Genomic DNA, 26,675 nt, shown 5'->3' on the forward strand with positions numbered 1-26,675 from the left:
AAGATGTTTCGTGTGCTACTTGGGTGACCCAGAGGTGCAGGATGACCTCAGGAATGGAGCCCTCTACTCAGTTTTAATGGACATTTTTTTTTTTTTCATAAAAACGGTCGGTAGGGGCACTGTGATATATTTACCTGATTGTAGTTAGTACAAATTTTAGGTATTTTTTTCTTCGTGTACGTTTTAAAAATTTGTTAAGTGATTCAAGTTAAAAAAGTAGCTTAAACTTCAAAAATAGTAAATGTACTGTTTTATTTTTCAATAGCAATCGTTATATTTTCCGTGTAGAAACCTACATATTGAGCAAATCGATTTTACTCATACTTCCCCTTCTTTCAATCAGCGTTCGTAGCAGTGTCTATTTCGGGTGCTGGGCAATAAGAAAATCGAAATAATAATATTGTCGAGAGATTCCAACTACTAGCTGGTTTGAAGTTTATCCTGTTAATAGAATTATGTAAAAATCATGCATTGAGTGTAATTTTCGGCAATTTTAGACCCGTATTCGATCAAGTAAAGTGTATAAATTGTCCCTGAGTGCGTGTATCTGCAATTCTAGTCATTCAAAATGGATGCAGAAGGAGGTGATTCGGAAATTGTTTATGGAACGCACGATGACGCTGCAATGGTGATGTCTGAAAAAGTGAGTATATAGAATAGATTTGTCAAGGATATTTGCTGTTTTCGATGCATTTCCTGCTATGGGATTAGCATCTGTTCGTCCATGATCATAATTGATGGGAGAATAAGGTGAAAAACATATTTTGGTGTGATTCATTTTTCTTTCTTATTTGAAATCCCAATTGGAAATTTTGACAACCTGCTGTCAAAAATTTTATTACAAAGAATTGTTTTGATCGTGTGTCGAGTCATCTGTTGTAGGACTGCAACACTGTTTAGTTGCGCAACAATTTCCGTGCAACAAATTATATTATGTTCCTAAAATCAATGTTTCGTATGATTTTAAAATGTTTCAACATTTGTTTTATTATTTTAGGTACAATCACTGGCCGGCTCGATTTACCAGGAGTTTGAGCGCATGATATCGCGTTATGATGAGGACGTCGTTAAATCCCTCATGCCATTACTTGTCAATGTCCTGGAGTGTTTGGATGCTGCTTACCAAAATAATCAAGAGCAAGATGTTGAGCTTGAATTGCTACGAGAAGATAATGAGCAGTTGGTCACACAATATGAACGTGAGAAAAATGCTCGAAAACAAGCTGAGCAGAAGCTTTTGGAGACCGAAGATTTGGCTGAGCAAGAGAATAAAGAACTGGCAAGTCGCTTGGAATCTTTGGAAAGTATTGTGCGTATGCTGGAGCTGAAACATAAAAATAGTATGGACCATTCTAGTCGGTTGGAAGAAAGAGAAGGTGAACTCAAGAAAGAGTATAACAAACTCCACGAACGTTATACCGAGTTGTTCAAAACACATGTTGACTATATGGAACGTGCTAAAATCATGATGGGCAATTCCAACCACTCTCAAGTCAGCGGTGCATCTGAACGATTAAATCTTCATACATCGAGATTGATTCCGATAGCTCGATCGTCTGGTCCAGTATCATATGGATTCACATCGCTAGAAAATTCCACAATGCTTGACTCAGATGTCGTGTGCAGCGGGGAGAGCAGCAATGGTTCAGGACCTCCTTCGTTGCATAATGAGCTTGATCAGATTGTCACCGCTGAAAAATCTTCGGAAACGGAAAAAATGCAGCAGACTAATCAAGCAACATCCCCGGAGAGCGAGGCTTCCAAACCTGTAATGACTAATTCAATTGGTGGTAAAACCACTACCAAGAAAGAACAAAGATCTGGGAATACTCTCTACCAAGAACTGTCGTTCCAGGATGACACAGTGGAGAGTGAAGAAGCAGAGATAACAGGAGGCTGGGTACATCCAGGAGACTATGCCTCTTCAGGTGAGCGAACCTGCAATTCTTTAATTAGTTTTCATCATTTAATATTGCTACTGACTTACTTGGAAAAAAATATGGACATTACTCTTCTGCCCTATTAACAAACTGTTCCATGTGTATAGGAAATCCCATAGAACAAGGGGCAATTATGCAAATAGGGGCAGTCTATCTATTATCAATTTAGATGTTGCTTTAAGAATCAAAAACTACCTTTTATGATTCAAGTCCATTACATTTAACCAGCCAGAGACTTCCACGGACAGAACTTCTTTATATTTAAATAATTCGACTTGGTTTCAGTTCTTTCCTTTCCAAGATCTCTTCTAAGACTACTTTATTAAACTTTTATTTGTATGCATGGCCTGACTCATAAATCTGTTATTTTCTCAATCACAGTGATCCTATTTCATTCAAAGCATCATTTTTAATTTATAATCTAAATTTCTACAGGAATCACTATGGTTAATTGTACAACCAAGTAATTCATTTAATAGGTCACTAACAGCTCTTCTGAAGTCAGTTTTTAAATCGGAGCTATTGATTTTCTTCCAAATTGCTTATCTTTGGCTATAACACTTGAGCTAATCTGCAGGCATCATTGGATATATGCAGTTGATCATAGACGTCCGATTTGAAAACGCTCTTCTAAAGAATTAGAGCTGATAAACTAGTGCGGTATTAGTGCAACACAACCTCTCGAAAGCATACTAACAAAAAAAAAAGAGCCGACTAAATACTGATACTGTTGCATACTGAAGAAATTGCTTGGTTTTCCTATAGTTATTCCAATACATAGTTAAAGAACAATTTAATACTTGATCAGATTCAAAGGCGATGTGCAGCAAAAGCGATGGTTTGAGCCACCTTAATGTTACATATGTGTTCTATCTTTACTGCAGCAAATCGCTTTTGATCTCAAGTTGGAAAAAATATGCGTACCTACATATTGTAGTGTGAAAAAAGATAACCACGTCAAGCGTAATGTCCATTTGTTTTCCGGAATATGCTTTATCATTTACTTCACCGACCTTGAAATCAAACAATATTTTCAAAATTAATCCATCGTGCTTGAAAATACTAACGAAACTAATACGTTTTTCGATTTTCAGTAAACGACAACTTCTTTGGTAAGTATGATACTCTATTTATTTTAATCTGGCTCACTGTCTGAAAATACATAAGTTTCTTCAAAATTGTATATTTATTATTATCAGGACGTACATCTATGTGCCAAGTCATGCTTAGAACGATAAATTTATTCACCATAATACTTATATAAACTAAGATGTGAAACGTAACATTATTTGTGTGACAAAATTAATCAATGATACCAAATCCTCATATCCTTAATATAATTCAATTAAGATCAATAACGTACATTTTCTTTTAACTAATCATATTTTCATACGTTTCACTTTTATTATTTTTAATTTTAGGAATGGGAAAAGAGGTAGAGAATCTAATTATGGAAAATAATGAGCTGCTAGCTACCAAGTGAGTAATATCAATTGTAAATTCCGAAACTTGTAAATTGATGCTCTGAAGAATGTACTTATCGAATGTTACTAATCTAACTTTATTCTTTTTCAGAAACGCATTGAACATTGTAAAAGATGACCTCATAGTCAAGGTCGATGAACTGACCGGAGAAATTGAAATTCTACGTGAAGAATTGAATGCAGTGATTTTGGCGAGAAACAAGCTAAAGTCAAAAGTTACTGAACTGGAGGAGGAGCTGAAGAAAACCAAAGCACAGGTGAAGCAAACCACTGTGGATCAAGAGGAAGAAGGTGACATTCCAATGGCCCAGAGAAAACGATTTACCAGGGTTGAGATGGCTCGTGTGCTTATGGAGCGTAATCAGGTTTGATATTTCAGGAAGATACTTATCCGAAAACATTGATTAAACATTTGTTTCTATTTGTAGTATAAAGAACGATTCATGGAGTTGCAAGACGCTGTACGTTGGACGGAGATGATGCGTGCATCCAGAGTTGAGAATTTGGATAAAAAATCAAAACAGAGCATTTGGAAGTTTTTTAGTAACCTTTTTAGTTCAGGCGATAGACCACCGCCTGAATCTTCCGGGCGATTACTTCGATATAGTACAAACCAGAGTCCTAGCATGCAAGGAATTCCTGAAGCAAGACTGTTCACAAGTCCTGCTCATTTTAGCTCTATAAAATCTTCGAATGTGTTGGTTCTCACTAAAGAACCGGAACTAGCTAGCTCGGAACGGGCCAACCAAAGACGACGTGATCAATACAGACAAGTGAGGGCCCACGTGCAAAAAGAAGACGGACGATTGCAAGCATACGGTTGGAGTTTGCCTTCAACAAAACCCATGACTGGGGGCAGTTCCTCTAAAGTGAACAGTGGTGTCCCGGTTCCGGTTCCTGTATACTGTAGGCCATTGGCTGAAGCCAGTCCGCATATGAAAGTCTGGTGTGCCAGCGGTGTGAATCTTCACGGTGGATATACTAGAGATGGTGGCTGCATGGTAGGAGCCAGTATATTCTATTCAAAGAAATCCGAGACGAAAATCACTGAAATTACCGAAGGTGAAACAGCCGAAATAAATGAGCTAGAATATCTTGAAAAACAATTGGTGTCTATCAACAACGCTTTGAACAGCGAAACCGAATTGAGTTCATTTGTCTGGATTTGCACCAGTACTCATTCAGCGAGCACAGTTACCGTCATCGATGCCAAAAATCCAGCGGAAGTGTTAGACTCGTTTCCGGTCTGTCAAAACCATTTACTTTGCATATGCACCGTTCAAGGTGCGGAGGAAAAAGATTATGCTCTATTGGAAAACAGTGAAGTCACCAAAGCAGGTATGTTGTGCAAACCAAATGATAATTCAAGGTCCGTAATTGGGGCTTTGTTTTCTGCATCAAATTTTCAATCTGCTCATTTGCGTCGCCGATGTCTTCCGTGTCATATTGTTTTGAACACTCTTCGTAGGCCTTATCAAGGTACTCATACAATCCATTTAGTGTAACCGAGCTTATCATTCGTTGGTGCATAGATGATCAGGCTGTAGTTCAAAAACTTGCCCTCACACACAGATTCGATCGCTTACCGGTTTTGAGCGAATAATTGTCTTCATTAGCTTCCTAATCATTATAAGGCCAACTTGATGTTCTGCTCTGTCGTTGCCGCTATAGTACTTGAATGAAGTGTTGGTAATAGATCATTGAATACAACTTTATCAGCACTCACCGTATCAAAACAAAGGCTCCACCGTATATGGGTTTTAACAGAATTGCCTGTTCTGTCAAACACAAAAGACTACGGTGGCGCTATTTATGCTTTTCATAGCGGCCGTTTTGATTATTTTAATGATCCATTAGATCCATTGCTCGGAATTTCTTCGGATTTCTCTGAATTCTGCAGCTCACGAGCCAGGCCCCAACACGCGTGGGTTCATTCACAGTTCTTATGTTCCAAAATCCGACTTAAGGTTACTATATAACGAAGCCACACCTCAAATTTACAAGAGCACAAGACTTGAGAACCAAACAGCGCTCCGCGTTGAAAATTTTTGCCATTGGTTACCACCACCAGCAAGCAAGCAATTTGATTGATTTTAAACGCGAAGTGTTGTCTGATTGTCCAGTCTCGTGCACTAGAAATTTTAAAGTTTGGCTTCGTTCTATAATCACCTTAACAATCGTTGTTCTTTATTCGCTGTCTCCGCTATACCACCTATTCGTTGTCAGGTCGTCGTGCTTGACGTGCTGCCTTCTCGGTGCCAACACGATACAGCATTATCCAGTTCTTTTATCAATTAAGGCTAAGTAGTCCGTCATTCGTTTTGGCAACAATGATGACTTTTCAGCTTGCATTTCAAAGGGATAAAACTCAGTCTTGATAGTTTAAATTGACTTGAAAAAGTATCACTGTACGCGCTAACATGCATAAAGTATGCTGATACTTTTTCAGCTGTGTCAGTGCAAAACCAACTGATTTTCTTTGATTCGAAATCATGAGATGGATTAGCAACAATCATCAACGACGCGTACAAATTCCAATGACGACCTACTTCGCCTTAAATGATGATAACATACACGCAAACAACTTTTGTTGTATAATGTACCGAATCCATAGTAGAATTAAGAACTGCACCAACGATTTTCAACGGACTACAAAAATCTGTTAAGTTTACTATAATCTGGTAAAAATCACTGAACAGTGCAATAAATTTGACTATGTCCACAGTAACCTTGACTACAAAGCATTGTACTTCAATCTGTGACACCCACCGTACAACACAGTGTGGTCAAAAGTATAATGCCAAACTTGTCATATCTACAATGTTTCTAGTCATAAATACAACAACTCTGGTTAAATTAACAGAATATATTTTCTATACCTTCAGTGGAATTGAATATACTACTGCTTTATGTTATTTCATTATAGGAGAAATGTTGGAAAATCCAGGGAGTTCACCAGATGATATTGGAAAAGTTACCTTCGTGAGACAAGACCCATCGGCGAATCAAACAAAGGGTGATAACACAACTGAAACTGGACAAATACCATCAGCAAATTGCGATCAAAACCATAATAAGAAAGTTAGTATGCAATTATTCACTAGTTCATAGTAATATTTTCAAATAGTTAGTTAAATCTTACAGCTAATGTATAATAATTTAACATTGTGGACAACATTTACAGTTGTTCATTAAAAGTACTCTTCAACTATGAACTTTTGTCAAGTTTCAAATAAATGTTGCATCCAACATATTTTGAAAAATGATGTCCTAGATATTTGCCGGAATATAATCATTTCAAAAGTTGAAGAATAGTTTAATTTTAATTGTATTGTTCATAAATACAACAGTGGTAAATGCAAATAATTATTAAAACTCTTTTCTTTTGTAGGATTCTCCTGTTGAAAGTGAACAAGAAAAAGCAGAAATAATCAGTATAGTGAATACTGATAACAATGACAACATCACGGCTTGCGAAGCGAACCCTGATGATAAATTATCGAACGATGAGCCCCCGGTGTCATCCGTCGGTCCAACTATGTGGATGGGTGCCCAGAACGGAATGCTCTATGTGCACAGCTCGATTGCTAAATGGAACGTATGCTTACATCGAATCAAACTGCCCGATTCTATTCTGTCAATAGTGCACGTAGAATCACGAGTTGTCGTCGCACTGGCAAACGGATCACTTGTTGTATTCAGAAGACAAATCAGCGGAGAATGGGACACGAATAATTATCACATACTTACATTGGGATCCCCGAAGCATTCTATTCGATGCTTGACAATTGTCGGAGATAAAGTATGGGCAGCGCATCGCAATAGGATTCACGTTATAGATCCTATAACATTAACCGTGCTACATTCATTCGAAGCACATCCTAGGAAAGAAAGTCAAATACGTCAAATGGCTGCCACTGGTTTGGGTGTATGGATTTCCATAAGGTTTGTCGCTCAATAATGAATGAAGTATCTTTATCACTATCGTTCGTTCTCTACTTAAGGTTGGATTCCACATTACGCTTATTTTCGTCCGAAACATATGGACACATACAAGACATTGATATTGAACCTTATGTTTCCAAAATGTTGGGAACTGGGAAGCTTGGATTTTCGTTTGTGCGGATAACAGCTCTTTTGGTGTCTTGTAACAGGCTGTGGATTGGTAAGATAGTCAATTAGCTTCAAAAGTTGTGTTCTACTAATCGAACCTAATTCACCTACAGGGACAGGGAATGGCGTGGTGATATCTGTGCCGTTAAGCGATTCAAGTGGTGCTATATCGAGCAATATGTTGCCCCGGTGCTGCATGGCTAATGCTCAGCTGTCGTTCCATGGCCACAGAGATGCTGTAAAGTTCTTCGTAGCAGTACCGATGAATCCTGAAACTCAAAACCAATTCCCTTGCAAGAAGGATATGCTGGTTTTGTCAGGAGGAGAAGGGTATATAGATTTCCGGCTAGGTGAGATCTCTACACAAATTTGCCTAATCATAATGCAATTCTAGTTATAGGTAGTGTTGACATCAGGCAATACATTTTAACATCAACTCAACAAGAATGTGTATACTGTAATAGTCCAGCGTTATATGAATTGTCTGGAATTTCAAGCCATTAACCGTTTACTATACATACTATCCCGTGCATAAGTTTGGGTTCACCCCCAAAAAAAAAACATACAAAAGTGTTCTGTTTATATGTATCTCTGTGATTACGCGTCCAATTAAAACTCTCCAAGCCGCATTCGAAAGGCAAAGAGTTATTCTTACTTCGTATGTACCTTCCAAATTTTTTTTTTGAATTTTGTATACTAAGCTTTTACTTAAAGTTGCGACAATAAAAAAAAATACACTGAAAAAAACATAGATAATTTCCCCAGCTTTGGATCGACCAAAATTTTAAATCATAGTGTCATTAGAATCGTAATCTTTTATTCTTTGAATGGCACTCACGAATTTTTTGCGGAAAAATCTGAAAGCTATTCAAAATCAATGAAACAGTCATTCAAGTCATCGTGCAAAAGTTTGGGTTCACCCCTCAGTATAATGCCAATATCTCTGCCATTTTCCACCCGATTTTAATAGTTCATATCTTTTTCAAACGCAAATAATGGCGCGTACATGATTTGTTTAAGATTTCACAGATTTTTCGTGTTTTGAGTAAGCTCAGGTGAACCCAAACTTTTGCACGATGACTTGAATGACTGTTTCATTGAATTTGAATAGTTTTCAGATTTTTCCGCAAAAATTTCGTGAGTGCTCTTAAAAGAATAAAATATTACGATTCTAATGACACCATGTTTTAAAATTTCGGTCAACCCCATGCTGAGGAAACTACAAATGTTTTTTCAGTGTGTTTTTTAAAAATTTCACAATTTTAAGGAAAAATTTTGTATACAAAATTCAAAAACTGTTTTTGGAAAAATACATACGAAGTAAGAATAACTCTTTGCCTTTCGAATGCGGCTTAGAGAGTTTCAATTGGACGTGTAATCCTAGAGATATGGACTGAACACTTTTGTATGCTTTTTAGGGGGTGAATCCAAACTTATGCACGGGAGTGTATACTATGTACAAGTGGTCTTCCGTCCTGTCAATCTGTCTATTTGTCTTCCACTTTGTCTGTAATGCTTTTCAAGCAAGGTAGCAAGTAAGCTTGCATACAATTTAAAGATGGGTGCTATACATGTGGGCAAACTTCATACATACACTCCCGTGCAAAAGTTTGGGTTTAACCCTTAAAAAACATACAAAAGTGTTTCGTCCATACCTCTGTAATTACACTTTCAATTAAAACTCTCTATGGCGCATTTGTTATTCTTACTTCGTAGGTATTTTTACAAAAACTTTTTTTTTGAACTTTGTGTTCTAAATTTTTACTTACAGTTGAGACATTTTTCAAAAAACTAAAAAAAAAACATGGCTAATTTCCTCAGCATTGGATCGACCAAAATTCTGAATCAATGTCTTTTGAAATGTTTTTGGGAAAACACCTACGAAATACGAATAATTCAGAGAAAAATAACCTTCGGCACTTTTGAGGAAAAATCTTTTATGCAGTCTAAAAACATATTTTTGTTGGATACAGTGTTGCCAAGTATACTTATTTTCAATATTAAAACTTTAAATTGATTTTTCGTCGAATGAATATTTTGTTATTTCAAAACTTTTTATTCCATCGTGTTTATCAGACATTTTAACAGTCAAAAACAATGTTGTGCCAATGTTGAGAAGTATCGTTTCAATTAAAAAGGTCGAATTTTCCATATAAAATCCCAAGCAATATCGTATTTTGTCAAAAAATATTGCTCAATGCAAAATTAATTCATTTCAACTTATTTGGTAGGGGAAGGGGTGGTAAAATGAACACCTTAAGGAAATCATCTTGTTTCTGATTTAAAAACAAGGAATTTGTATAGTTCTATCGCACAACTTCAAAAATAGGGATGTTATCTATAGCAGCGACACGAACTCAGACTAAAATAGCTGAATTTTCACATATTTTTATCGATAGCAAAAAACGATGCAAATGTTCATTTTATCTGCACTAAGTGGGTAAAATGAACAACTGTTGGTGGTAAAATGAACATCATGCAAAAAACGTGAGCAAAACAAATATTTCTGAAAGTTTTCATTGCCTCACCAAAAATATATCCATTAATGATTGTAATAAATTCAAAAATTCTGACTTCAAATCATAATGATAATCACCTTGTTGATATTTTCACTTCAATTGAGCTACGTATCAACTCGAACACTCCGATTTATGCTCTTAATCATCCGTGCGGGATAAAAAATCATCGAAATTTGTTTTTTCTCGGTAAAAGGCACGGAGTTCATTTTACCACCCATGTTTATTTTACCATCCCTTCCCCTATACGGGATGCTTTTCCATAACTTTCTACATGTTTGAATCGCGGTATTTGCTCAAATTAAGTTATTCCTCAGTAATACACTCCCATGCAAAATCTAAACATAATTCTGTCTCCCGATCCTGAATAATAGCAAAATAGGATTGTGTCTTGAAAAATAAGTTCGAAATTTTATGCCCTTTATAATTTTTTGACTTAGTTTTTCCTCAATACGGCTATTTCTCATAAATTTTTGGGAATTTATAAATGCAACCTTCGGACGAAATGTTCTTCACACACTTTTGTGAACATGTCATGACGGCATTTTAATTTTACGTAATGTATTGGTACGAAAGTTCCGAAAAAAATGGCAGTTTTTCACTTTTTGGTCATAATTAATAAACCTTTATGTAACCGTCTGGTCAACGACCACCGTCCATACAAATTTAAATTTTTTGTATGGACAAAAGATCGCGAGGGAGGAAAGGATGTCTGATAATAAAATAAAAATGACCATGTGATTTATGAACAGCCCTTATTTTACCTTAAATTTGAGTAATTTAGAACTCACTTTATACTCCAATGATTGATCAATAACAGCGCAGGTCAAGTCCTTACAGTCAGTTGGAATGAGGAAGGAATGTTAGCGAGTGATTGTTGCTTCTGAGACCAAGAATACTTCTGCATCTCCACAATCACTACGGGAAGGGTAATATTTAGTGAGGGAGGAAAAATACCTGGTTGTCACCTTTGGTCGGTGATGCGATCCATGGATAAGGAGGAAAAATACAACTAGTTTTGCATACAACTAGTTTTGCAGTTTTGTTCCTTGGTGGAACGATATTGGTAGAAGATAAAAGTACGTCGACATACATAATGTCGAACTATTCAAAGCTTATTTTTAGTAATGACGAAAAAGAAAGATGTGTATTTATTTAAATTATATGCAACAGGAATGAAGATTTGTGTCGTCACTTGTAGTGACGACCTATTCATAGTTGAAAATAGCATTAACGTAGCATAAAACATGTTATCATAAGCATGAATCTAGCTCACCAATTGGGAATCTACCCTTGACTGAACTCGAATATCTTTTCACTCTCGTCTAACACGAATTGAACCGATTAATTTTGATTCCGTCGCCCACTCCACAGGAGCATGCAACGAAATCCAGAGATCTCACACTACACTTCACATTAAAAAAAAACTAATTATTCATAGAATCAGCAAGATGCGTCACTCTTGTGAAATAATGCCCTATTTGAATGAAAACTGATTGGCATAAAGTTAAGTTCAATGTTACGCAGAAATTGCGTGATTTGCATCTTGAATACAAGTTGTTTTACTCGCTTTTATATTGCGCTTAACTAACCTAAATTAATATGATTTTGAAACGCGTACCACATGCAGTGTTGTAAGTCTAATTTACTACGTATTGATGTGATTCAGGTTGGATTCATGGGGATGTATCGTCCATTTGAGTCGAAGCGCGAGAATTTTCGTTTGGCAATGAATGCTATTGGTTGAGAAACAGCGGAGATGTAGCTCTCCAAAGTTGACCATTTTGTATGAGAAAATGGCTCTAGTGCATTTTATATACCCGATACCACATAACATATGTGGAATTCAGAAGCCACAGCAAGTTGAAAAGTTGTACCCACTTTCCAGCAGCTGAGTGGTATATCTAGTATAGAAGACGTCAAACTATCATTGCCAATGGTAAACAAAAACCATATGATTCGAGCAATAGACCAGTTACTACAAAGATTGCAGACATTAAGATCGGAGAACGCTGAAAAGCAATGTTTGAAGATAAAACACATTTATTTTTCATAAAATGTCAATGTTTTCTGTCATAATCTCCAATATTCATGTTTCATAATGCGATCTTGTCGAAAATATTATTTCCTGTCCAAATAATTCCTGTTAACTAACCTCTTGTTTTTCAAAATCCTTCCGTTCATTCATCTGCAAATGCTTTATGCTAGAAACAACATAGATAGCTCATACATTGACTCAATTATCTCGGATATGAGAGGCCGAAATCTAATTCTAAAGCTGTACCAAAAATAATTATTTCCATTCGCTTCGTAGCCGATCTGGATACATGTTATCTTTGATTCATTTCAATACAATGTCGATTGATGTATTGCAGAGTTTATATACACTTCGTTCATAGACTTTGATGTATTGGTGGTATATCTCTTTTGTCATTTCGAAGTCCTCATACCAGCATGCAAATATTTCAGTGGTTATCGTTATCACTTCTTGAGTTCGAGTTCCACTTATGTTATGTGCCGATACTGTTCTGTACATTAGCCTGGGACACGGTTATATGAAAAATTTAGATTCTCGCTCCAGTCCACTTTTTGGATTGCATTTAGGTCCTATAACAAATGTGCAAAATTTCAGCTCGATCGGAGAAACTATATTTTAGCGCCAGCCTTTCAAAGTTTGCATGGGATTTACTATGGAAAAACTTACTTTTGCAAAGAAAAATCGCCAGAGGCCGCCCATTAACCTCTATAAAAATTCTAAACATAGATCTTGATAGGTATTTCTACGATAAACAACATTGGCGAAGACCGCAAAGCAATCGGATGCTTGTGAAAAAAATTATTAAACATAGACTATTCGGAAATTTTGCCCGATTTTGTTATTATTGTTATTCCTTTACGTGTTAATCAACGTCACATTGCCAATAGGTTGTCATTGAATAACTTTTTTCACAAGTGTCGGATCGTTTCGCGGTCTTTGGCAATATTCTTTATCGTAAAAATACCTATCGAGGTCTGTATTCAGAATTTTTATAGAGGTCAATGGGCGACCTCTGGCGATTTTTCTTTGCAAAAGTAAGTTTTCCCATAGTAAATCCCATACAAACTTTGAAAGGCTGGCGCTAAAATATAGTTACACCGATCGACCTGAAATTTTGCACAGTTGTTATGGGACCTAAATGCAATCCAAAAAGTGGACTGGAGCGAGAATCTAAATTTTGTCCCACACTACTGTACATCGTGCAAAAAAGTTGATCTTCTAGGCACGATATTCATTCGCGTTTCGTTATTCTGAGAGTATACTTATATTTAATTCAATTAGTGGGTTAACGGATTCCGCATCGAAGAGCATGAGATGATTTCAAGTTTTAATTTTATTTTTATTTTAGAAGAAAGTGTGGACGATGCATGCGACATTGCTTCTCACATATTAGTTTGGCGAGTAAACGCTTCCATTGATGATTTGTCAGTAAATCAGAGTTGACGTAAAGGTATGTTTCATCCGTTTGTTTTTAATCTTCTTTTCAACTATGTTTCTGCCATTATCGCTTACCATATGTAAATATGTCATTAATTCTAATGAAACTTTTGAAATAAAGTTTGTTTTTTGTGGTTTTGGTGATAACACAAAATATAGTTTCTAAAGTAGTTGGAAGGGTCGACTGGTACTTGATGATGCTAATTTATTCGGCTATCTCAGTCTTAATGTTTTACAACGATATTTATTTAATTCTGCCCGACGTTTCGGCCACGGATTTTGGCCTTTTTCAAGGGTAAACTATTGTGTACGAAATACAGTTAATATATATAGCTTAGTTAATATAGTCTAGTTTGTCTTACATTGTCTATCGTTTTGTCCTGGTTGAAATCGTCGTTTGTTCTGTCAGTTGTTTGTAGTCATTGCTTCTGTAGAATTTTTAAAATGTGAATGTAAATTTTCTGTCAATTTGCACGATTTTAAATCTTACTTTTGTACTATTTGTCTTAAAATTAAATTCATTTGGTTTTGGTCACAGTCTAAACTTGCACTTACTACTAACGGTTGTTTCAAAATGGTGAGTTTCTATTAAAGCTTTATGGTTGTTTGAGCTTATTTGTGCTTTTATACTATGGTGAGTGTGTTTGTGTTTGTACAATTTGTCGATTTTTTCTGCTTTGTTGGTTTTTGAGAGAGTGTAATACACCTGCGTAAGCTGTGTTTAGATTGTCTATATCTGTTCTGTGATTCACTGTGTTGGGGTTATTGGAGATGTGGCACATCTCTAAAATTGGGAGAGCTGATGCTCTTTTGGCTCTGTCAAGTATGGTTGTTTTGGTTAAGTCAAATATATGTTCTTCTTGTATGATATGGTTCATAAGTGCGGTTGTCTCTCGTAGTCTGTTTATCTCTTGTTCTGTTTCACAAGTGTCAATTTCTCGTATTTTTTGATATTTGTTAATATGGGTTTGATGTCCACTAAGCCTAGTCTTCAGTTGGTTTTTGGTCATGCCTACACACTTAGATTTTATTACCGAAGTCGGTAAAATTTTACTGGGTTTTTGAACAGCAGAGTTAACTCAGTAAAAATTATTGCTACCGAAAACTCCGTAAAGCTATAGATTCATGCGCTGTCAAACAATGCTGATTTTGTCAGTAGTTTTTGCTGCACATACAATGCTGTCTTTTTCGGTGAAATTGGTTTGTTTACAATAATTTGCTGAGTTTCTCGGCTTATTAAATGAAACCCAGTATGCCTAATAATCGTTTTGCCTCTTAGATTTATTGAATTGTGCATTTCATCAACCATAAATTCCATCCAAGCACTTTCTTGGCGGATCTTTGCAACAACAAATACGTATGCCAGCTCCTCATGGTGGGTGTTGAAAAAGGCACCAAAAATTTGGTTTGCGTAGCAGAACAGGATTACTGACGATCGCAGAATCTCAAAAAGATTCGTTCGCTCGATTATTTCTATGAATGTGTTGGATCGCGATGGAATTTGAGAAGGACTTACAGGAAACATAACAATTGGTAACGGAAAGATTCGCTCCTGCTTTTCACCAGCGACGAAATTAATTTGCAACGATTTGATCATTTGAGTGAAATCCAATCATTTGTTCGAGCGCAAAACGATTCTCATTTTCTGTAATAAATGATAATCGGGAGCTTAATAATCTTACAATGTACCTACCATGAGTAAACCAAGCACAGCATTAATAATCAAAAACGATTTCCATTCAGGAAGCGACACTAGGAATCCGTTGAAATTTGCGATAAAGTCACCGAATCGTTTTTGACATTTCTATGCATGCGCTCGATAATGTTTTTATTTCGTTTAGCGGACTGTTCAGTAAAAGCATATCCTGAACCGATAATTCAGTAATTATTTTTACTGACTTTTTCTTTTTACTGATGAGTTCCAGTAAATTCAAACATTTACGATACACTCAGCAATTTCAATTACTGTATTCAGTAAAAGTTGAAAATGTGTACTGAATAACAGTAAACTTCAACAAAATAAGCTGATAAGTCGGTAAACTTTACATTTTACAGTCGAGAACCGTAAAATAAATTACCGAACTGAGAAACGAAAATTGAGTGTGTATATATGTCTTGTTGCAATCGTTACATGGAATGCTATAAATTATTTGAGAGTGTTGTATTTTCGGAATTGGATCCTTTACTGGTTTGAGTAGACTTTTAGTTGTTTTGATCGTACGGTATGCTAACTTTACATGGGGGAAGTCGGTTTTCAAGATATGGGCTATGTTTGTTGATAGTTGTGGGATAAACGGTATGGATCTGTATGTTATCTGAGTCGGTGGAGAATTTGGGAGCACTGTTGAATGGGTGGTGTGTCCGCTATCACCGATACCTGCCGATCTTGTAATGGATACCTTACTGTGTACCGTCATCAAACAAGTTCCATTTCCAATACCCATCCTTAAAAAGTTTGTCGACGACTTACTACTTGCATTACCAATGGATCAGATACAAACAACACTGGACATCTTCAACAACTATAACCCCCATCTGCAGTTTACGTTTGAGACAGAAAACAACAACAAACTACCATTTCTCGACACAATAATAACCCGGCATATCGATCAGTCACTTAACACCAGTTGGTACTGCAAACCAATTGCGTCAGGACGACTGATGAACTATCATTCCTTCCACCCGACCGCTCTAAAAATGAACGTTGCTTCAAATTTCATCGACCGGGTAACGAAACTCTCAACAAACCAGGATATCCAACGTCAAAAACAAACAATTTTCCAACACCTCCGCCGCAACAATTTTCCATCAGCCCTCATCAATAGAATGATAAACCGCAAACTTCCGATAGTCCTACAAAACACAACAATTAGAGACGCAGAACCATCCAATCAAACATCACCTCAGCTCAGCACCAGATCGATGACGAACGGACAACATCAACTCCCATTAGCATCACCGGACAACATGATACAACCCTTCCAGAATCCGACGACACAACCCAGCGAAAACAACAACTCAAACCAACAAAGACACACCACCCATTCAACAGTGCTCCCAAATTCTCCACCGACTCAGATAACATACAGATCCATACCGTTTATCCCACAACTATCAACAAACATAGCCCATATCTTGAAAACCGACTTCCCCCATGTAAAGTTAGCATACCGTACGATCAAAACAACTAAAAGTCTACTCAAACCAGTAAAGGATCCAATTCCGAAAATACAACACTCTCAAATAATTTATAGCATTCCATGTAACGATTGCAACAAGACATATATTAACAAATATCAAAAAATACGAGAAATTGACACTGGTGAAACAGAACAAGAGATAAACAGACTACGAGAGACAACCGCACTTATGAACCATATCATACAAGAAGAACATATATTTGACTTAACCAAAACAACCATACTTGACAGAGCCAAAAGAGCATCAGCTCTCCCAATTTTAGAGATGTGCCACATCTCCAATAACCCCAACACAGTGAATCACAGAACAGATATAGACAATCTAAACACAGCTTACGCAGGTGTATTACACTCTCTCAAAAACCAACAAAGCAGAAAAAATCGACAAATTGTACAAACACAAACACACTCACCATAGTATAAAAGCACAAATAAGCTCAAACAACCATAAAGCTTTAATAGAAACTCACCATTTTGAAACAACCGTTAGTAGTAAGTGCAAGTTTAGACTGTGACCAAAACCAAATGAATTTAATTTTAAGACAAATAGTACAAAAGTAAGATTTAAAATCGTGCAAATTGACAGAAAATTTACATTCACATTTTAAAAATTCTACAGAAGCAATGACTACAAACAACTGACAGAACAAACGACGATTTCAACCAGGACAAAACGATAGACAATGTAAGACAAACTAGACTATATTAACTAAGCTATATATATTAACTGTATTTCGTACACAATAGTTTACCCTTGAAAAAGGCCAAAATCCGTGGCCGAAACGTAGGGCAGAATTAAATAAATATCGTTGTAAAACATTAAGACTGAGATAGCCGAATAAATTAGCATATAGTTTCTAAAGTTTGAGAGAAGAAGCCCAGCTTGGTTTATCAGAAATTCGCCGAACAAAATGTTTGGTTTGTATAGTTGGAATTCAATGAGAGGTTGCACAATGTTTGGGACAATGTTCGAGTTAAGATTTCACGTTTGTCTCACAACCATTTGTTGTTTTTGTAAAATGGATATTGTATAATTTTTATTTTTTATTTTTCTCAATACAGCCCTCTTACACTGGCTAGGCTAGATTTAGTTTCAATACTTTGTGATTGATATTGTCATCAGAAATGTCTCCCTCTAAATGATCCCCATTGGCCTACAGATATTCTGCGACTTTCCATTAATTTACTGATACATCATGGCCGTACAATGAACTTATGAGATGGTGTCTCAGAATCCATTGATGGAAATTTGCTGCATGGAAAACTAAAATCATATTTTGTTTGATAACAACGGTGTTGGTGTATCGCTTTGTGTGTTCTCTATAATGATTTGCAATATGTCTGGATATCAAATACCTATATAATATAAAAACGCTTGTTTTAATTTCGTCGCTTTCCGACTCTAAAGATCCCTCAACAGGTACAGTGATCGTTCGTTCATTGCAACATGTTCACATTGGATTAATCGAATGCCATTCGTTAATTTCAATGCATATGCAATATCAAAGTGACACCAAAATGTATTGAAGTGTATTTGACAGTTGATTTCGACATAAATGTAACAGTTAATTGCTTTTGATTTGCAAAATTCAAAGCTTCAAGAAATCTATAAAAGATGCAACCGGCAATGAAATCTAGGTCTCACATTTTGTTTTTGAAATCAGTTTTGACTCCAGAAATTCTTTTAGTATTGCAATCAGGAGTAACATTGAACAGTTTTTTTTTGGTATTTCTTAGATACTTCATTTGAAATGCAAATGTATCAAGGTTTATATTTTTAAAACAACTACTAGTACTAATTGCTAATGGCTATACACTGTATTTTGTTTTTTGAAAGATTTATGCGACTTTTTGATTTAGCTGATTTGGGGTAACATTGATTACCTGTGTAAACAACGTTTGGTAATATTGAAAATGTCGCTACTTACTAAAATTATGGCCCTAAAACCGAATATGCAAGTCATTTACTTTTTGAGATATTTGAAATTAAAAAAATTCATCAAACCGAAGAATACGATTAAAACTAGGCAATTTCCTAAGGAATTACTAAGATTAATATTTATGCTGCAAATAAATTCAAAACGTGAGCGTCCAAAGTAGCCCTCGGAATAAAAAGTAGCCCCGTCCGACGGTATTTCATAATTTCCTGTTCGTTCGCCCGTTTTCTGTTAAACTTTTTGTAAGTTCAATGAAAAAGATAAAATTAAGTTAATCTAAAACTTAAATTTTCTGATTTCTTGTTGCCCTGCAGATAACGTTTTGCGAAATAGAGGTTTCACGTCATCTATCAATATTTCCAGTACCGTAACACGGAGTAGCTTTGATAGGCCAACCCAAGTAACCAAATAGCACTTTAATTCGCCCTCCGTGCTGATATAGGGCTATTATGCAGCTAACATACCCTATATTAGCCGTATAACAGCCCTATAAGCACAAAAAGGCGAATTAGCGGGCTAGTGGTTACTTGGGAAGTTGTCTTGATGATCAAATAAGATAAACAAAACGAATACATGAGTCAATATTATTAGTATGACCACATATAGGTACCCGACAAGTGGATTACAACAGAGTTGTAACATGTTTCGTTGCTCAGTTAGTGCGTTTTTGTAACAACATATGTTATAAATATGGCTGGTTAGTAGTTAAAACAACTAAAATAATAACACAATTTCCTCTACACTTAACAAATTGAAACAAAAAATCTTTTGACTAAAACGAAAACGTTACTTATTATGTTTACAATCTGGGATCAATAGTGAATTTGAAATTATATGTTTCATTATCATTTGAGAAATTTGTACCATAAGATTGATTTGGTTTACAACCACAATTATGCTGAATAATAAGAGTTTCTTTGTAAGAACTATCAAATCTATCCTATTTTACGATACATTATTATTGAGGTATGAGAGTACATTGATATAATACATTAATATTTCTTACTAACCAATTAATCATGACAAATCAGTTGATATGCATTCTACGCTCTGCTAACCTTTATGTCTTACCAAAAAGTAACTTTTGTATATATAATTTCCAATGGTATTCGATGATTGTGTCCAACTTAACATGGAATTGTTTGTAAAATAAGCTTTTCGGTGTTGGATAAACGTCAACAGTGAGAGTTTTTGGTTTAACGACAAATCATCAAGAATGGTTCGATAATTTCAGGCGTGCAGTTTTTGATTTTTATTGTTTTTTGAATATGACTTACAAATGTAAAAATGGACCAGAAAAAAAGCTATTCATGAGCATTGCGTCAGTATTTCCAATCAAGTGTTAAGTTGTATGCGAAATAATTTTCTAGATTTCTCACAACGTTTGACATTTGCAGGTGACGGTGAAATGGAAAACAGCGTTGAAATAGAAGCCGAGCAGTCTACCGGAAATCAAAACGAAAAAAGCTTTATTATAGTGTGGCAAGTTAACAATGCATAACATGCTTTTCAATACTGATACTGTCGACAGGTGATTGAATCAAAGTTTTAAGTTATTCCAAAACAGAAAACATGGTGGATTATAAATTCAAAGAAGACAAAGAAGTAGTTGAGAGGTTTTAAGTACTAATTTATTATAGTTTTATGTAGAAGTTCAAATAATGTTCTGAAAAATTCATCCCCATCAGCATTTAACAACTAGGCAGTTGAAATTGAAACGTGTTGAAAAATTCCTTCTAGATTTATAGGAGAAAATCAATTGAGACACATTTTTGTCACAGCTAAGAAACAACCAGAGAAAGCATTCTTGGTTTATAAGTTGATTGCTTTGGGAAAGTTTTGCATGTAAAACTGATATTTCTCTCTTGATACTTTCAATTTGAGCTATCTTGTTGTGTAGCATCATGGGGGCGAATTATCCTTTTTAAGGGATTGTTTTTATGTTAATTTTCCTTAAGTTGAAGATTTTTTTAATTCCATTTATTTGTAATAAGAGCAAGCTTGATATTGATATTTCGTACTTGTTGTTAAACACTTCTCGATGATCCATAATTAGTAGTTTCCCATGAACCACATAGAGAAATTGTACCAGTTATTGCTACCGTTGTTCTTTATCAGAAGTAATGATATACTTAGCATCTTACTACTCAAAATACACAAAATTATTAAATATTCAAAAACTTTTCAGTTATCACCAATGGTACAATAAGGAACCACTATCGCCATAACTGGTACAGCTACCCTAGTCATTTTTCCGGAAATTCATAGACCCCCTCATCCTCGCGATTACATACAAATCTTCAGAAATTTTTGTGGATCGCTTCCTCTTGCCAGACCCCTATCCCTTCTAATGGGCCACGAGGTTTATGGGAAACTTCTTATCAAGCTAAAAGCACCTAAAACATGACATAAGGAACGCAATAAAATTATTCGTACTATTTGCTTTTGAACTGTTAAAAGAGGCTTCATAGTTACATATTTAATTTAATTGACTCCTCACAATTTGCTTCTGATATTAAAGAGCAGTCATTTCTGATAAGGCTACATGGACGAATTTAACTAATGCGATAATCAACTAATCTATCTATGTAATTTAGTTGCCTATGTCAAGGTGAGGTTTTTATCATCGTGAATTGCGGTACAACAAATAATCGTTTTCTTAGTTCATGTGATTAAAAGAGAAAGTGAGGAATCATGAAAGAAATAGTGGAAAGTTAGTACAGTTATTAATTCGGCTAGTTTAGCATTCGATCATAGTCTAGAATAAATTACTAACTGCTTCTGTTTTGAGCTCATATTCTCATTTGGAAAACATAATATCTGAGCATCACGGAAAATTCTGCAACTGTTTAGAGGTATGTTTGGAACAAGAATTCAAGCTCAAAGTACAGTAGCTGCTCCATATAAATTGAATGAAACAATTTTCATAACTTTTGTACATATGAAACGTAGATGCTAGTCATATACCGTAATATAGGAAGGTTCAATATAGTGTATGTAAATATTACGCAGTGTTTTGAAACTCGACTATAAAGTGTTATTCAATATGAAAAAACTGAAGTTTTCTAACGGCGTCAGATAATTCTGACTGTAGGATCAAAATAAAGCGTATTCCATATCCATCAAAACTCTGTGTTGTTATGTTTATTATCCGAAAATACAAAGCCTAATAACTATATGATATGATCAGTATGTCAGTGTTCCATCCCAATACCGCTAGATAGGGTAACGGTCGTATTTTGGACCCCCTAAGGAAGTGATTTTAGTTTTGTGTCCCAATTAATTATTTGCACAGCGTAACCAAGTCAAAGAACGTGTCAAAATGTAGAGAAAAACTTCTTCTACGAGATAAAAATGCCCAAACGGTCATGTAGGATCCAAAAAACATCGAAAATAATTGAATTGTGAAGCACTGTTTTTCATTATTTTGGACACACCAATACATTTTGGACCGTCAAAGTATATATTTTGGACCCCCGCCATTTTTTTATAGTTTGGCGTCAAAGTCCATGACACTGGATGTATAATATGCTTGACCATAGTCTAATCAATCGATCGACAACGGAAAACCGAACAAATTCTACGCTTTCTGTTCAGAAATTGGAAAAAAGTTTTTGTTTACATTTGAGAAATTTCTGACGGCTTTAATTTCTGTGTGTAACGGGTTGTAACGGTTGCATGGATGCACCGATTAAATTAAATTAATTTCAGATAAAATAAACACATTTTCTTTGTACAAACGGTTGATGCAAGTGCGGAATAGTCCTATCTTTCCAAATGGCATGCAAATTGAGTTGGTCTTTAGATTTAAACTGGGAAATTTGCAGGAAAATGACCAAGGGGGTCCAAAATATATAGGGGTCCAAAATATATAGGGGTCCAAAATATATTGGTTACCCTATAGGTAGACATAACAGTTTCGATTCGTGCCTTCGATTTTTCGTTGGACCCGTTAACGAAAGCTAGCGGTGATAATCCTTCTTGGACACCGTCTTGGGAAAACACCTCTTGAAAGTCACTTCTTCTTTCGTTCATTCATTTAACATGGTTGTAACCACGAACAAAAGCAAGGACGAATCTCTGAATTCACAACTTCCTTCTAAAAAAGTGGGTCTTAAAACTACCACTAAACGTCACTCCGGAATGCGTGCTTTCTTCCAAGGGTGAAATGGTTAATGTTGAAAATTGCATCGAAATGAGCAATCAGTTGGATGCTGTAGACAAATTTTCCGTACATCAAATCGAAGCCGTTTCTGATTCAAGTGAGAAAACAAAAAGTGCCGCCCAAAACTGAACGATTGTTCAAAGTCGACTTGAAAGGTCTCTGAAGTGACTATAAGTCACCTGAAGAGATCAAAAATGGAATAAATGATTTACTTGGATTTTTTCCAGTTCAAGTAATCAAGCTTGCCCAAGAATATTATTTAGTTCACTTTAATAAAACAGATCTAAATAATATTAAATCTTTAGAAAAAGCCCTTTGCGTATCTCGTTCCAGGCAGATGAAAGGTTATGGTTTTCGTTCCCGGAAGTCCCTGGGCAGAATTTCAAACAATGCTCATTTTTCAGTTAACGATCGCTTACTTAAGAATTATACCCATCAGGTAAATTATAATCATGCTAATTCTCAAGATTAATTTCTTCCGTCCGGTAGCCGTTCGAATCTTTCAATTTTGAATGGATCTATCCAAGCAAATCGAATGCCGATTTAATTGTTTCAAATCATATAGAAAAACCCCTGCCACCACAGGAAACTTCTATTCCCTTAATTAATGGATAATCCCAACGAATAATCAACAGGAAATACACATACTTCTAGCGACATTTCTGCCTCTGATTTTGATTTTTAACTGAACAATTGAATCAAATGATTGATGCTTTGTTCGAAACCACCATAATGGCTGAAGTTGTCCGAGTTGGTGTGAAATTTACTAACAAAATTGTTATCGGATTAGGTTTTAATGGACCCAATTTTTTTTTATATTTTGGAATTGGATTTTATATTTTGGAATTGGATTTTTTATATATATATTGGAAAACTCGTTCTTTGAATGGTAAAGAAAGAAAGAGCTGTTTAATTTTCTTACAGCAAATAACAAAAATATAGCAGTTATTACTGAAACTTATTTGAAACCTGGATCCAAACTTAAAAGAGATCCTAACTATTTTGTTTATCGCAATGATCGACTTGATGGGGCATGTGGGGGAGTTGCAATCACCATTCATAGGCGTATAAAACATCAACTGTTTTTGTCATTTGAAACTAAAGTTTTTGAAACTTTAGGTATTTCAGTTGAAACACAGTTTGGTAAAAATACTTTCATAGCTGCCTATTTGCCTTTTCAATGCACTGGAGAGCAAGTTAATTTGCTCCAAACTTGCAAAAAATGACTCGCAATAAGTCAAAATGTTTTGTCATTGGTGACTTTAATGCCAAACATCGGTCATGGAATAATTCTCAAAGTAATTCCAACGGCAGAATTTTATTTGATGAGTGCTCTTCAGGATATTTCTCAATTCAATACCCTGATAGCCCTACATGTTTTTCCTCTTCTAGAAATCCATCTACGATTGATTTGGTCTTAACCGACTCTAGTCATCTTTGTAGCCAATTAGTACTCATGCTGATTTTGATTCTGAGCATGTCCCTATTACATTTCAAATATCCCATGAAGCGATTCTCAATCCTATCAGCTCCACTTTTAATTATTTACGAGCCGACTGGAATATATATGAAACGTATGTTGACTCTAATCTTGATGTTAACATTTCTTTAGAAACTAAACTTGATATTGACAATGCTCTTGAAACTTAAACAAATTCCATTGTTGAAGCCAGGAGCATTGCAATTCCAAAATGTGAAGTAAAAATTGAATCCGTGATTATAGACGATGATCTTAAACTCTTGATCCGTCTTAAAAACGTGAGGAGAAGGCAATTTTAACGCACTCGCGATCCTGCTATGAAAATTATATGGCAGGATTTGCAGAAAGAAATCAAGAAACGTTTTGCACAATTAAGAAACAAAAATTTTGAATATAAGATTTCTTAATTGGACCCTGCCTCTAAGCCCTTTTGGAAATTATATAAAATCTTGAAAAAACCTCAGAAGCCAGTACCGGCATTGAAAGAGGAAAACAAATTATTACTAACCAATTGCGAAAAAGCTCAAAAACTTGCTATGCAGTTTAAAAGCGCGCACAATTTTAATTTAGGACTTACTAGTCCAATTGAAAATCAAGTTACTCAGGAGTTCGAAAATATTCTCAATCAAGAGAACGTTTTCGAAAATGCCAGGGAGAGAGATTTGGAAAAAGTGAGAACTATTATTAAAAAATTAAAAAATATGAAAGCTCCTGGCGATGATGGAATTTTCTACATCCTCATCAAGAAACTTCCAGAAAGTAGCTTATCATTTTTAGTTGATATATTCAACAAATGTGTTCAAATACTATATTTTTCTGACAAATGGAATAATGCTAAGGTTGTTCCAATTTTAAAACCTGACAAAAATCCTGCAGAAGCTTCTAGGTATCGTCCAATCAGTTTGCTTTCCTCCATCAGTAAACTTTTTGAAAAGGTTATTTTGAACAGAATGATGGCACACATCAACGAAAATCCAATTTTTGCCTATGAACAGTTCGGATTCTGCCATGCACATTCGACCACTCATCAACTCTTACGTGTAACACATTTGATCCGTTCCAACAAATCTAAACGCTATTCTACTGGTCTTGCTCTTCTAGACATAAAAAAAGCATTCGACAGTGTTTTTCATGAAGCTTTGATAGTAAAATTAAAGAACTTTAATTTTCCAACATACAATAATTCAAAGTTATCTGTCAAATCGTACACTTCAGGTTAATTACCAGAACTCCAGATCTGAAAGACTTCCTGTAAGAGCTGGTGTTCCCCAAGGCAGCATTTTGGGACCAATATTATACAATATTTTCACATCTGACTTACCTGAGTTACCTCAGGGATATCAAAAATCATTGTTTGCGGATGACACAGGCCTCTCCGCCAAAGGACGAAGCCTGCATGTCATCTGTAGTCGATTTCAAAAAGTTTGGATATTTTTTCTTCATACTTGCAGAAATGGAAGATTTCTCCTAATGCTTCCAAAACTCAACTAATAATTTTCCCACATAAACCAAAAGCTCTTTATTTAAATCCTTCAAGTAAACATGTTGTCACGAAGAGAGGGGTTCCAATAAATTGGTCAGATGAAGTTAAGGCTCATGCTAGATAAGAATTTAACTTTCAAAAATCACATTGAGGACATTCAAGCCAAATGTAATGAATATGTAAAATGTATCTATCCCCTTATTAATAGAAAATCAAAACTTTGTCTTAAGAACAAGCTTTTGATATTCACTAGCTGTTGTAATAACAGGAAGAAAGCTCTGCAGAGAATTCAAAATAAAATTTTGAAAATGATTTTGAAGCTTCCTCCTTGGTATAGTACCAATGAGTTACATAGAATATCCAATGTTGAAACAGCGTCACGTGGGCTTGCTTGGGCTTCTCTGAAGCACTCTCTTGTAAAATATGAAGATGTAGATATATTATGTTATCCAAGGTCTGTACTACTTAAGTATTCCATGTTACTTGAGCCTCTCAAATTAATATCCAAGCTACCCCAGATAATCTGATGAGAATTTGCATCACTGCTCACAATCAGCGAAAGGCCTTTTGCTACACAGTATACGACAACTCGTTTGAAATCATCCGTTGGGGCGGTTCATCATGTGGTACATAAATTAAGAGTCACCTGTGAGCCCCTGGTGTAGTGGTTTGAACACATGCCTCTCAAGCCGAGGACTTGGGGTCGAATCCCATCCCTGAGATAGTCACTTTTGACATAAAGGTCATAGTGACAACTTCCTTCGGAAGAGATGGAAAGCCGTTGGCCTCGAACTAGCCCAGGGCTATAAATCTCGGTAATAAATATTGAAAAAAATAATTTCATGTGCATAAGGGATCAAGTACGTAACGTTTTAGGAAGAA

General features: G+C 35.6%; 1 protein-coding gene across 4 annotated transcripts; it reads left to right on the forward strand.

Annotated features, from left to right (window-relative positions):
* Positions 1 to 338: 338 nt before the first annotated feature.
* LOC5576383 (JNK-interacting protein 3) lies at positions 339 to 21,793 on the forward strand. Of its 4 annotated transcripts, none has more exons than XM_021844037.1 (12): positions 339 to 643; positions 998 to 1,928; positions 3,035 to 3,052; positions 3,362 to 3,419; positions 3,516 to 3,789; positions 3,853 to 4,762; positions 6,351 to 6,505; positions 6,816 to 7,369; positions 7,429 to 7,589; positions 7,651 to 7,887; positions 13,440 to 13,541; positions 20,063 to 21,793. In XM_021844037.1, exons 1-11 carry the CDS (start codon positions 569 to 571, stop codon positions 13,532 to 13,534), a joined length of 3,468 nt encoding a protein of 1,155 aa, XP_021699729.1. In that variant the 5' UTR covers positions 339 to 568; the 3' UTR covers positions 13,535 to 13,541; positions 20,063 to 21,793. The 4 variants fall into 4 exon arrangements, with proteins under 4 accessions (XP_021699729.1, XP_021699728.1, XP_021699727.1 ...); XM_021844036.1 differs by lacking the exon at positions 13,440 to 13,541 and having other exon boundaries at positions 339 to 427; positions 498 to 643; XM_021844035.1 differs by lacking the exon at positions 13,440 to 13,541 and having other exon boundaries at positions 340 to 643.
* Positions 21,794 to 26,675: the final 4,882 nt, after the last annotated feature.

The sequence above is a fragment of the Aedes aegypti genome, chromosome 2, assembly GCF_002204515.2.
Source record: "Aedes aegypti strain LVP_AGWG chromosome 2, AaegL5.0 Primary Assembly, whole genome shotgun sequence".
In the NCBI taxonomy this organism is placed as follows: Eukaryota; Metazoa; Arthropoda; class Insecta; order Diptera; family Culicidae; genus Aedes; species Aedes aegypti.